Source organism: Chinchilla lanigera, unplaced genomic scaffold (assembly GCF_000276665.1).
Source record: "Chinchilla lanigera isolate Chin_1 unplaced genomic scaffold, ChiLan1.0 scaffold00048, whole genome shotgun sequence".
Taxonomy (NCBI): domain Eukaryota; kingdom Metazoa; phylum Chordata; class Mammalia; order Rodentia; family Chinchillidae; genus Chinchilla; species Chinchilla lanigera.
The window spans coordinates 13,321,505-13,334,654 of NW_004955449.1; the positions used below are offsets into that span (position 1 = coordinate 13,321,505).

A 13,150-nucleotide genomic window follows, 5' to 3' on the forward strand; every position below is an offset into this window, starting at 1 on the left:
GCACCCAGCCAGACAGCACAGGTGTAAGGGTCGTTATCTGAGAGTTTAGCCAAAAAATGGAAATGAAAAATGGAACATCTTTCTGTACCTTTAATATTTTTATGTCTTTGAAGTTTTACAAGAAACTATGGAACTTATCAGAACCAAAAAGTTAACTAAGTTTTACAAAATCTGTTTGAAATTGATGGCCTAATTTAAAACTTTCATATCTTGTATCTCATCTTTACATTCTTACCACTTCCTATACCAAGCAAATAAAGAAAATATAACCAGATGAATTTTTCCACGTAGTGAGAATTCAAAAACAGCAAGGGCAGATCACTCCTTCTGCTCTTACTTTGGACCTTGTTCACCAACAAAATTTTCTGTTAGCTAAATAGATGTAATTCATACTTTGTTTTCTTTCCTCTGTCCACTGACAGATAGAAGAGGTAAAGCAAATTTTAGGAAATCCCCTTTTCCTAAGAAGCCATTGAAATAGAAAATCAGCAAAAAAAAAGGCAAGCTAGAAAACTGTTTGATTTGTGTACAGCAGGGGTGAGGATATGGCTATGGTGGAGGAGGGATTTTTTTTCCTTTTTTTTCCCCTAACAATTAACAAGGGATGTTTTGGAATGAAGTCCCCAAATTCATTCACACAAAATAGATCAATGAATTATTCCTTTCCAGCTTTAAAGGTTACACTCAGTTACACTATTTGCAGGACAAGATGCTCCTCAGCTCCCTCCTCACTGATAGTTTTCTATTGAGTGAGTTATTCCAAGACAGACTACTGTCATGTGTCCAGCAAGTCTTGAGGCTGAAAATGCCTTCCTGAATGTCATCAGCATCTGCCTTAGAGACATTAGCTGTGATTGACAGCACTTTTCTCCTCTGGAGCTGCACATGTTCAGCTGGAATTGCTTCGAACCTGTGGAACAATCTGTGGCTGGTAACCAAAGTTTCTGCAACTGTCAACATGCATGGCCTTTAAACTCCAAAGCAAACTTCCTGCTTCACATCTTTGCAACTTATGAGCTGTGTAACCTTGAGTAGATTCTCTGTGCTCCTAAGCGTCACATCTGTGGAGTAGGAATCGTACTCCATCTACTCAAAAAAAGTTGTGAACATTGAAGTATTGACCCAAATCACTAGAACAGTCCCTGGCATAGGATAAGAGCAGTATAAATGTAAGTTATTACTTTGATTATTCCCCAGAACTAACTCTCTACGTCATTGAGCTTTCTAATACTTTGCCTTTTTTTTTTTTTTTTTTTTCTTATTTCATCCTCCGTCCCTTCTTCTTGCTGGTTATTGACCTTTTCACAGACACAGCATCTCTCATGGGGGCATAAGTCTTTCTTTGTCCTTCAGAAGTGCTTCTGCTATTAAAACACAAAAACCATCCTCCTGTGTGTATGAGTAGTAGCTGGCCCTTTCTCAAACTTCGTGTCCTTTTTGTTTACATTATAAGTATACACCTTTTCTCGCTGTTGTTTTTAAGCCACTCATTGCTTTAGAAAAACTATTCCATAACTAATACAAACCCTACAAATGGCCCTTGGATGCCTCACATGAATTTACAGCTAAAGTGACCAATGTTAAAGTAACTCATCGGCCATTATCGCCATCTGTTGGTGGTGGTTGGAGTGGACTCCACTTTCCAGAGCCTTGTCTTCTAATGGAGAACTTTAAAAGGCTGAAGCTTCCTTTGTAGAGAGGAGAGGCGAATACAGTGAAACATACTAGATGAACTCTGTAAGAATATTAACAGGAACAGTTAATGCTTAATTTTTTTATCAATTTTGCATGCCTATATCTGGTAATCTGAACAGCTACTTTGAAGATAACAATATGCAATATAACAACCATTGTTGATTTCCTATCATTCTCTTTTGAAATTTTGTATCATTTTTAATGTTTTTTTAAAATTTTGTATTCTCTTTAAAATAAAATAAAATAAAGAAAAAAAGAGAATATGCACCAGTTTGCCTACTCAGGACCTGCAGTGATTTTAGTTTTTCCAGCCTGCTTTTCTGTGTCTTCTAATTGCAATAGCATGTGTTACCTTTGAAACTAAAATAAGTTAACAAGAAAGGTGGAATTTAGGAGAGACTCAGTAATGGAAGCAGAAGAGAGCATTTTTATTAAGTGCACTTTAGAATGTTTGATTTTATATTATAGCAGATGAAAGAGGAGATATAAGTAGAAACAGGAGAGAAATGAAGCTGTGGTTTAAGCTAAAGAAATTATAGTAGATCCCAAGCCAAAGGTTTTATCAGCTGTCTTCACTTGGCCCAGTAGGTCTAGATGTGAGTTTTTACTTGTTATCCTTTCCCTGTGAAATTATAATTATTCTGTAGTCGCATCTCTTAATTGCTGTTTATCCTTTTACTGCCAAAGCTGCTTCTAGAGTGGATTATCTACTTTTATCAAGAATACTGTAATCTGAGTAGCTAGGGCTATGGTCTGAGGCCTGTTACTTTGAAACTGAGTAAAACCTAAAGAATCTACATAGACACATTTATTGCCATAAGATTCTGTGACTTGCTTTCTTTGGCATTACATTCCCCTTCTTAGTGTTCTTAGAGTATGAATTCTTCCAGTCAGAATTCTGTCTACCCCAATATATTATGTGTCCATGTTTCTTAATGATAATTTTTTTAAAGCAAATTAAACTGTGAATAGGAAGATGGAAAGGGGAAAGTCTGTTGCTTTATGAATTTGTACCCAGATATCTGTTAATCTTGTAGGCATTGTCGAGTACCAGTAGAATTAGATTAAATGTGAATTATATCCTCTATCATGAAATCTTATTCCAGATAAAGCTAGCAAAAGGAGATGGTGACTTTTCCACTGCGCTGCCCCTTAAGAAATACCACTTAGAGATAGCCATTTACATGGCTCTGCCCCACATTCTAGACTGGGATCATTCCTGGCCTTTTTCTTACACCATCAGAACTACTTCTTGTGTGCTGTTCCCACAGTAAGGTGGCTAAGTCAGTTAATGAGCCAACTAGGGCATGTGTGATTTATTTAGTGTTACATCTTCCCAGTTCCAGAACCTACATTTTTAAAAGTTTTATTGTACTTATTGTGGGGCCTTGTATTTAATGGGAGCCTCTTGCCGTACAAATAGTTTAGCTAAGTGGACACCCCAAAACAGAAGATACTTTGTGAGAGGGAACCCCTTCAGCTCCCTTCAGGTAGCTCCAGCCATGCAGCTTCCTTGTCCCAGGTGCGTGCAGGAATCCAGTATGCCAGAGCCCCATGGACAGAGTGAAAGCTGTTTCTTGACTTTTCTGTGAAATCACAGTCTCTCGTTCTTAACCCACAAGTTGTGATGCAAACCACAGTGGAAAGTAAAGTTGCTAAAGTTCAGAAATTTCTCTTATTTCCTTATCCTTCTTTTAATCATGAGCCACTTGGTGGTTTCTTACGATAAAAACAAATGAAACTTGCTTGCACTTGAAAATTGAATATTCCAATAAGCAATAGAAGGCAGTAGAAAAGGGATCTATTCTGTTCTCCTTTTATACTCTGAGATTATAAAGGAAACATTATTCCTCAAAATAATTTAGTAAATGCATTGCAGTGAGAGCTTATATACTATTCATTTTCAAGTTTTGAGGTTTTAGACAAGGGGCTAGGCTCAAAACTTCTATGAGTTGTTTTCCCACTTGCAAAAGTGAAAAAATAACATCTCATGAAATCATGAAGTGAAATGACATCAACATGAAGCATACCTGGAGCAGTGCCAAGAATATAAGTAGGAACTCAATAAATATAATCTCCTTTCTTGTTTCTTATAACATAGCCTACTAAATGGTTGAGAAGATTAGGAATGGTTTCATGGAAAATAATGTTTCAATGAGTCCTTCAAGATAAAGCCTGAGTAGAATGGGGTAACAGATGAGAGAAACATGTTTAAGCAGTGTTTGAGTGTTAAATGTAGCAGATAGGTCTTCTTGAAAGGGTTAGCGCAGGCATGTCCAGTCGCCAGTTGCCTCCCTAGTTCTTTAGTGTTATAGTAACAAATACCAAACGTGAAAGATGTTTTGTTACTTGTATACATTAACTATATTATATAGTTAATATTCTCCAAGATAGTTCCCCTTCATTCACTGTGGCCCAGGCAAGCTAAAAGCTTAGACATGCCTGGACTAGAGACTCAAAGCAGAGAGAACTCTTCAGTGCTTCTTGCTTAAGTCTAGGCACAATACAGGGAAGGAGTGAGTTTTGGAAACATCAAAGACAAACAGCAGAGTTACTGACCGACAGCTGACCAGATTCAGGGGTGGCTGATTTGATGCTGTCGCAAGGACCCCTGAGCTTGGTGGAAGAATGGGAACTGAGTGTAACCATACCAGGTGTGGTACCACATGCCTGTAATCCTAGCACTCTGAGGGGCCTACGCAAGAGGATGGCAAGTTTAGGCCCAGCCTGGGCAACCTAGTGACATAGGGAGACTCTGTCTCAATATAAAAAATAAAAAGGACTAAGTATGTAGACTAGTGCAAAGGTCCTACATTCAATCCCCAGTACCACCCTCCCCCAAAAAGGAGGAGAAACAAAAAACAGGAGAAGAGCAGGCATCATGAGAGGAGGATCACTAGTTACCGTTGTGCTGCCGGTTATCCTACAGAAAGGGAGGTTAGGGATCAAGCAGTAACCTTGACAGAAATACTCAGGTAAGGAGGAAGAAGAGGCTGACTCAGCCCTCAGAAGTGTGTCCAGAAAAGGAGAATGAGATTCACACCGGACAGTACTGGGCTGCACAGGCCAAGAGAGGTACAGCTGGCATAGATGCAGAAGTGAGGACTAACAGCACTTGAAGCAGAGATCAAAGAGAGGCAAGAGCAGAAGAGGAGTGGCAAGGATTGAGCGTCAGTGCTGCCAACAGTTTTTTTTCTCTTTCCCTGTTCCCACACCTCTTTGTCCTTCCATCTCCCTTATCATTAAATGCTGAAGGCAGAACCAGGGCATCGAAGGCCATCCCTGTATCTTCTCCTAAATACCCTTCTGGTTGATTGACAAAAGGCCCTCAACTCTGAGACTTCAGATAGAGTCTCTTAATCTCTATGTTTTCAGTCCCCTTATTCTAAATTGGAGTCAGACCAACATTTACGCCTGCTTTTGGAAAGATACCTGGCAGGGATGCAATGTGAGAATACTTTCCATTGAAAACTTGTACAGGTGTAAGAGAGTGCCAGTAAATACCAGGCATAAAAGCTAGGTAGAGAAATGCTTGCTAAAAGGTAGTCTTTAAATCACTTGGTTTTTTTAATTATTTGTGAATTTTTCAAAACATTTTGTAAGCTTAGTGATCTGGGTTAATATTGTAAATACTCAGAATCTCTACAGGCGATTGAAGGTACCTGTGCACCATTATGCCTTTTGGATATAATGGTTATTTGAACCTTAAATTATCTTTACTTTCATGCCTACTTAGTAATCATTTGGCTACATGATTACACGTTGAAAATGGGGAAAATTACCAAAGGACAAAGGTGGCTATGACCATTAGTTTCTCCAGACACATATATTTCAACTGATTTCAATGCATAAAAGATAAGTCTACAATATTCAGAATGCTTTAAAATGTTGTATACGTACTTGTATTTCCTAAGGCTTTTAAAACTCAGTCTCAAAATGAATCACAAGAAAAGTGTACAGGAGCAAATGTGGAATTTTTAAAAGTTAATTTGAAGGGAATTTGAGTTCTGTAGTTTACCATGTATAAATGAGGAAACTTGAGTCTCATATACATGAAGTAAGTTAAGTATAGCTCCTAAAGTTTTACCTTGACTTTTAGGAAAAGTTTTTGAAATTTTTTCAAAGATGCCTCCCTCCTGTAATTTTTGGAAGACAGGAATAGATAACAGTGCTTTTCCTCCAGGTCTGCTCTGTGAGAGGTCATGAGTTGAGTGCATATATTTAAAGTATACCATTACTTCATTCTCTGTAGCAGTGCACTACATTCTAATGTTCTGCATGTTTTCCATCTCCTCCCACTTCTGAGGCACATTAAGGCGTCTGAGCGCATTTCTAATAGATGCCCTCATAAAATTAATGATTAATCCCTTACCCATTGTTGTCCCATCAGTTGTCCATCTTTTGCACACGTGTTCATGCACACAGCTTAGTATACTGTACAGTTACTGTTACTGAGTTAGAAATTGCATTAAGAAATATATCTATAAGTAATGATAAAAGCCTTTCATTTAAAAAAAAAACTTTTATATTATTGTGTTAAACCATACAAGTGTGCACGTCCACCCTTCCATGATCACATCCTACAGCCATGCAGCGCTGTCTGTAGAACCAAAATGAATAAAAAATGCAGGCAGCTTTTCCACCATTTTAAAAAAAGCTATGCGGGTTATAGAACTTTAATAATTCTTCAGCCTTGTATTTGGCTTTGCATTTGATCACAGATACTGTGATACAGGAAGGAAGTGTTTTTTATAAAGTTCATCTGCCTTGTTTTTGTCCCAAGATTATCAGGTAAGTGCCTGTTCTTCAAAGCTAAACATCAAACTAACCCAAGGACCCAAAGGGGAATATGGGCCGTGTCCTTTTTTTAGGTTAATTTTTTTAGAATTCCCATTGCCTGCCCCTTAGTAAAGAATAGTTTGTACTTTAAAGTTTGGAGGTGTTTGAAAAGTGTGTGTATTCTTTGTATTTAGACATTAATAAGAGTTCCTTTTTTTTTTTTCCTTTTGCTTCTTTAGATATGGAAAAATAGTCTCCACAAAGGCAATTTTGGATAAGACAACAAACAAATGCAAAGGTATGTTTTTATGGCGGATTATTTGCTAAATCAAAGTGCAGTGGTGGAATTTTAAACCTGATCTTAGGTTTCAAAATTCCTCGCATTTGATTAAAAACCAAATCTTACGTGTCACCCAGTTTCTGTCTTGCACAATATCAGCATATTGCTTACATTTGTTTTTGTCCCTGGTTGAGTTTTGGCTGGAATGTCGACAGCTACTAGCTGTTTGCCAAAACTCCAAATTTGGCACCAGTAGAGTTAACATACAAAATACTAGTTGGCATTTAGCCCCTGCTTTTAAAGGGGGAGTAGAGTTAGAAAATAGCTTTTCTTTCCTGAGCCTTAGGAGATTAGAGCTGCTTACTGAAGACCAGTGGACTGTACTAAAGAACTGAAATGATTACATATTGTGCAAATTGGCTCTATTAATTAGAATAGAGTAGTTTTAAGCAGTACTTAATTACATGTTTCAATACTCCCAATTGTTCTCTGCTGAATGCCTGTTGACAATATTGGCAGCAGGGAGGAGAGAACCATTTTCACTGACCAAATTTATAATAGGGAGGGGAGGTCATGTGCCCCTTTGAAATATGCTGCTACGTTAATTTGATGCACTGACCTTCAGTTTTCCGCGTAATTAGGATGAGCTCATCCGGCTCTATGAACTGGAAGAGGAGATGTCTACAGTAGGCAGCACTGATGCTTTGCAGTTCTGACTTTTAATGATCTAGCATCTTAACAATGGGCATGTGATTTCTAGGAAAAGGGAAGAATGGAGTCAGCTGACTTTGAATCTAACTACTGACCCCATGAATTGAAATAAGGTTGACAGGAATAGGCAGAGAGCAAAGGCAAATCTCCTCATTAATTAGACCCTAGTTTTTCAAGTAGTGCTGAGGGGGTAGTGGCTTAACACAATCTGAAAAAGGCAGCGAACATAAATGAACCCTATGGTAAGGCCTCTTCTTGTGAGCCAGCCATTTCCTTTAATCTAGACTTGAAGTGGCTCATTGTATTCCTGTCTGTTCTTCAAAGTGCCCAGATTTAAAGGAGCTATTGTGGCAAATATCTAAGCCCATGTTTAATCAACATGGCACATTAAGGCAGTTTTGCCTTGGGACAGTGAATAGCATGTGCTTTATGTAGAGTGGCATCCAATAAATATTTAAAATGAATTAAGCTAGAGAGAGTCGAATTGTAGACCTAAATGCATACACTTAGTTGCCAAGATTCATCTTATTTAACATTTATAAATGATTTGGGAGCAGAAACACAGAAAAAAAGTCTTTGGGTTTTATAAAGTAAAATAGATTCTTGCAGGCATAAAACAGAAAGCCGATCTCAAACAGTAGTTTCCAGTGGAGAGAGGCGGCACAGTAGATAAGTGCCTTGAGCCTTAGCTTTATCCTACTTCCTCTCCTATCTTTCTTCTACCCCAAGAGAAATTCTCCATGGCAGATCAGTTTGCTAACAAGCAGAGCTGCCTTCATTAAGTGAGGAAGTGGTCTAGAGTCCTCCCGGTTGAATTCTCTTCCATACTACTCAATGAAAACCACTAGTGTACATTCTTCTCCAGTGTAATGTATTATCTAACTTTATCATCCTAGTAGCTAGAGCAAAAATAGAAAACATAACTATTCCCATGATTCAAGGATTACACTGTGGGGGCGAGATAAATGTAACTATTTCTGGTTCTGGGACCTGACAAGAATTCTCCCAGGAAACCTAGGGAGAGGATGATGCTATCTTACTTAGTGAGATAGCACAAACCCCACCTTCAAAGACACCTTTGTACACACTTATACAGTGAAGTCCATAGACCCTACATAATTCATGTTTTATATGGTCTTGAATTTTTCTAATATTACATAGACAGTATGAAAGAGCTCAAGGTTGTATGCTTACCTGTTACGTTTGTTTTCAGCAAAAGGTTATGAAATGTTATAGTAGAGTAGGCTTCAGCAACAGCTCGAAGAGGACATAGACAGTTAACTAAAATACAACAATTATGTATTTCTCTTAATAAGAAAATAACAGATAAAAGAATGCTCAGATTCCCAGGATAGATCACGGCATCAAGTAAATAACATAATTGAGATCTCCTTACTGTAATTTATTAACAGTAGCAAAAGTGGTGGGAAAATTTTAAACATCCATCAGTAGAGCTGTGTCATTTCCGTGTTAGCCAGCTGTTCGTGTGTGCACTGTAACAGTGGGATGGACTACATGTGCCTGTGTGTCCATAGAGTATTACATATTAGCTTTAACAGCAGCTTTCTAAATAGCACCCCAAACATGTTTAACCTGATTGATAACGTTGCTGCTGAGTAGCATTCTGTGCTTTGGTGTGGATCATCCCCCTCCTTTTTCTCCCCCACCTGGCTGTTCCTCTGCTGTCTAAATCAAATTAAGTCTTGTTTCAGCCCAATTCCAAGTCACGTAAGGAAGCTGCTGCATGTTTCTGCTTTAACATTCGTCTCTCCTAGAGTATCTGTTTCTGTAATCAATAATCTACTCTGTTTCATTGCAACTTAGTGTGTTACCAGGCAGTATTTTTAGTATTAATGCTGCAGAACTGACTAGACTGTTTCAGAGACCTTGAGTTTGACTTTGTCGCTATATATTTGTGTATTTTGACACTACCACCATATTATCTAAATTACTACTTCTTCATAGTGTCTGGAAATCAATGATAGAACTAGCTCCTCTTGCGATGTGCTTTTCTTTTTCAAAATATACTTACTTATTTAAAATTACTTTTGTAATAATTGATTTCAGTTCAAAGAAAATAACTTTGATAATTTATCTGAGATCCTGTTCTTTTAAACCATGTATTACATACTACAACCATTCCTCAGTAAGTTAAGAGTTATCATAGTGAAAAATCTGTGACTGTTTCATTACAACGGTGTTTATGTGATCTGTTGAGAGGCATGGGTCTGTTTGCACTGTGCTGTGCAAGTTCTGTTCTTTGTATAGTTTTTCTCTTTTATGACTTACTGGTTTTCGCTGCTGGATGCCACCCATGTGCTTATTTCTCAGCCCTATCCTCAGCCCAGGTCCCATTGTCCCAATTTCCTGTTTCGATTTGTTAGCTGAGAAAACAGATAACCAGCTCATTAAAAACTATTTGGGAAACTATACGTAAATAAACTGTAAACCACAGCCTCTCTTAGGTGGTTGTTTATTTTGTTCTGTTGCATTTTGTTTTCAGACTTTAAGGCATGAACTGCCCAGACAACTCTTTTGGAGGCATTTTCTTTCTTGTCTTCCTTATTTAGAAGGAATGTGATGAGCTGTATTTTAAGTAAATAAGGACGTTTGAGTAGGTACTAAAATTTAGATTATATTGTAGACACCTAGTGGTTGTGTTATTTTAATTTTGAAAAGCAAGCTTTCGTCTACCAAATGAACATCATTTTTGTTGCTGTCATTTGGCAGCTTGGTAGGATGGCTTCATCGTTGTTGCCATATCATCAAGAACACTGTTTCTCTGAAATTATTTCCTGTTCACACCACCGCCTTATTTTAACCCTTGATTGGAAGCTTAGATATTTTTCGCTAGTAATTGCAGCACACCTGAGAAGATTCTGAATAGGAAAAAGCTGTTCTCGCCCACCACCCCACATTGAAAGGAGGCTTGTTTGGTGGGGACAGATGGCAAGGAAGAAGACCCAGGAAAACCACTAGATGGCAGCTCTGAGCGCCTGACCTCTCTGGAGACATTTTCCTTTCTGTTGCCTGCTTCAGAATCCAAGTGAACTCATTTTTGTGCCCTTTATGTCATCATAAAGGAATGGTGTAAAATGAAATGTACTTTGCCTTTCAGGTTATGGTTTTGTCGACTTTGACAGTCCTGCGGCAGCTCAGAAAGCTGTGTCAGCCCTAAAGGCGAGTGGGGTTCAAGCCCAGATGGCAAAGGTGAGTGGGGAGCTTTGCTTCTAGCACCTGACCCAGTTGCTGTCCCCAACCCTGTCTGCATTTGCCACTCATCCCCACCAACCATGGTTCCTTTTGGACATCAGTCCCGTGCCTCCGAGAACTCAGCAGTGTTGATTGTGGCAAAGACTTATTTATTTCTCATAATTCAATGTGTGAAGAATTTAAAAATGTATACATTTTACATGGTAAATAATATAACCATATAAGCAAATGGAAAAGTAGCATGAAATTTTTCTCAGATAATCAGGTATGTAGAAATCTTTAAGATCTCTACTGTTTTCTAAAAAAAAAAAAATTTAAAAGTTCAGTGCTCAAGGAATAAATCCATTTTAGATAAAGTGTAAAAGGTAAGTGTTCACAGCACCTGTCTCTTCTTTCTTTTTCTTTTCCTAGTAGTAGAGATTGAATGCAAGGTCCCACACATGCTAGTCAAGTGTTGTACCACTGAACTATACCCAACGCTGCCCCCTCCTTCTTTTTTTAATTTTTAATTTGAGACTGGGTCTTAAAGTTGTTCAGGCTGACCTCAAAAATCACAATCCCACTGACCCAGCCTCCCAGTTAGCTCAGGTTACCAGCATGCACCGCAGTGCCTGGCTAGAATGGCGTGGTTGGAAGGAATGTGTGACTGTCACGTACATTGATATACACACACAAATGCATAGTTTATAGTACTACTTTTCCCTACATAATAGATATTTTTCCACATTATTTATGGGATATAAGTCTACTCTTTAGCAGTTCTACAAGCACTTTATTCAAGACTTGTTTCTGATGAACTTTTGCATTCTAGATGAGGAATATTTCTGAAAAATTCTCTAGGTAAGAAATATGCCTGACTGTTCAAGTATTACAAAATGAATACCATAAGTTTTATGCTTAATATGTATTTTAGCACAGTACATATGAATGTTAACTATGCTAGGACATAACATTTTCCTTAAACATTTTTGTCTTATGACAGTTTTCTTCTAAGATCGTATCTAAACTCCAGAATATCATAGTTTAGGAATATTAATGAAGTTGGCGAGCCAGTCATTGTCCTTCTCTTCACATTAGGTTCATTATCTAAGTTAGACAGTTTAAGGTGCCTGTTCCCTTTTTCAAAAGTCAAGATCCTTAAGTCAATTTGATGAACTCAGATAAGCTGGCCTTGCATGATCTAAAACCAGTGAAATCATAATTCTGAATCTTGTGCACCTCCAACCCACTTTCAAATAGGAATGATCTTTTTTATGAAGAACTGAGATTCAAAGAAGAGAATGACCTTTGAATTGGCTTGCATCTTTTAAGTGTTTATGGTCTATAATAGACGTTCCATTGTATACTAAACACAGCTAGGAATACATCAGCTAAACTGCTACTTATGTTTCATCTTTATTGCCCAAATGTAAGCTTGGATTATATCCTAATACATAGTACCTACAGTACTAGAAGATATTTACATGAAGATACTTATATAACTATGGAGCTGTTTCCCCCATCTTTGGTTCTTCAATTGCTATGGGAAATATTTTCAAGCCTGAAACTTAGCATTTGGCTATTTTGAGTATTATTTTCAAAAGAGCAATAATTTTATATTATTTGGTTTCATGAAGTAGAGGGAGAAATAATCTTATACTCTCCTCTGCTACTTGTAAATAGCAGTACATGATCATTTCCTACAGAACATTCACATATCCATAAGGAGATTTATGGAAGGTAAAGAACTCTACCCAAGAGATAAACTACCTGCTAAGACCTAAGCCATACCAGCTTAGGGCTATTGAAGAACATGTGTGAAGCTACCAGGATAGAGATTTGCTTCAAATAAAAGGATCAACATAAAGATTTCAAGAATTCATAAATGCAATCCCTTTTCTAAAGTATTTCATGCCCTATAATATATTTGAAGCTTCACATTGAATTGGACTTACTTTGGATCTTCTTAAACTCCAGAGTAGAAGTAAAGCAGAAATTATAAATAGTAAATATCATGTTTTTCAGATTATTTACCCCTCAAAGAGAAATTTCTTGTAGTAGTGTTGAAAAACAGTGAGATTTTAAATATATTGTTAATAAGCTCTGTATAGCAGTTGGCAAGATGTTTAATCTAGCTCTGTAAACCAGGCATTCTATAAGCAGAACTCAGGACTTGTTCAGAAAACGAGTCTTTCGTCCTCCACTCTGCCTATCCTAACTCGCTCTGCCTATCCTAACTCACTGTGCCAAGCTCCTGCTTTCTCTTTCAAAATCTAGGGCAGGTCCTATGACTTCTTTGGCCACTCTCATTATTTCACAAAGTCCCTTGCTTTCCTGTCAAATTTTGGGGGTTTTGAGGGTTTTCGTTCAGCTTTGTTTGATTTTGGTTTTGGTTTTGGTTTTGGTTTTGGTTCGGTTGGGTTTACATATCTTCATAGAATGTGGGTATCTTTCAGTATATTTTCAGCCCCTTAAGTCTGTATTTACATTATT

The 13,150-nt window shown here is 37.7% G+C and overlaps 1 protein-coding gene across 5 annotated transcripts in view; it reads left to right on the plus strand.

The window, feature by feature from the left end:
* Rbms1 (RNA binding motif, single stranded interacting protein 1) overlaps window positions 1-13,150 on the plus strand; it is a 203,706-nt gene that overhangs the window by 157,199 nt on the left and 33,357 nt on the right. For all 5 annotated transcript variants that reach the window (XM_005393344.2, XM_005393346.2, XM_005393345.2 and 2 more), the window contains exons 3-4: window positions 6,714-6,772; window positions 10,584-10,675. In XM_005393344.2, the coding sequence (XP_005393401.1) occupies window positions 6,714-6,772; window positions 10,584-10,675 (151 nt within the window). The remainder of the gene's footprint in view (window positions 1-6,713; window positions 6,773-10,583; window positions 10,676-13,150) is intronic.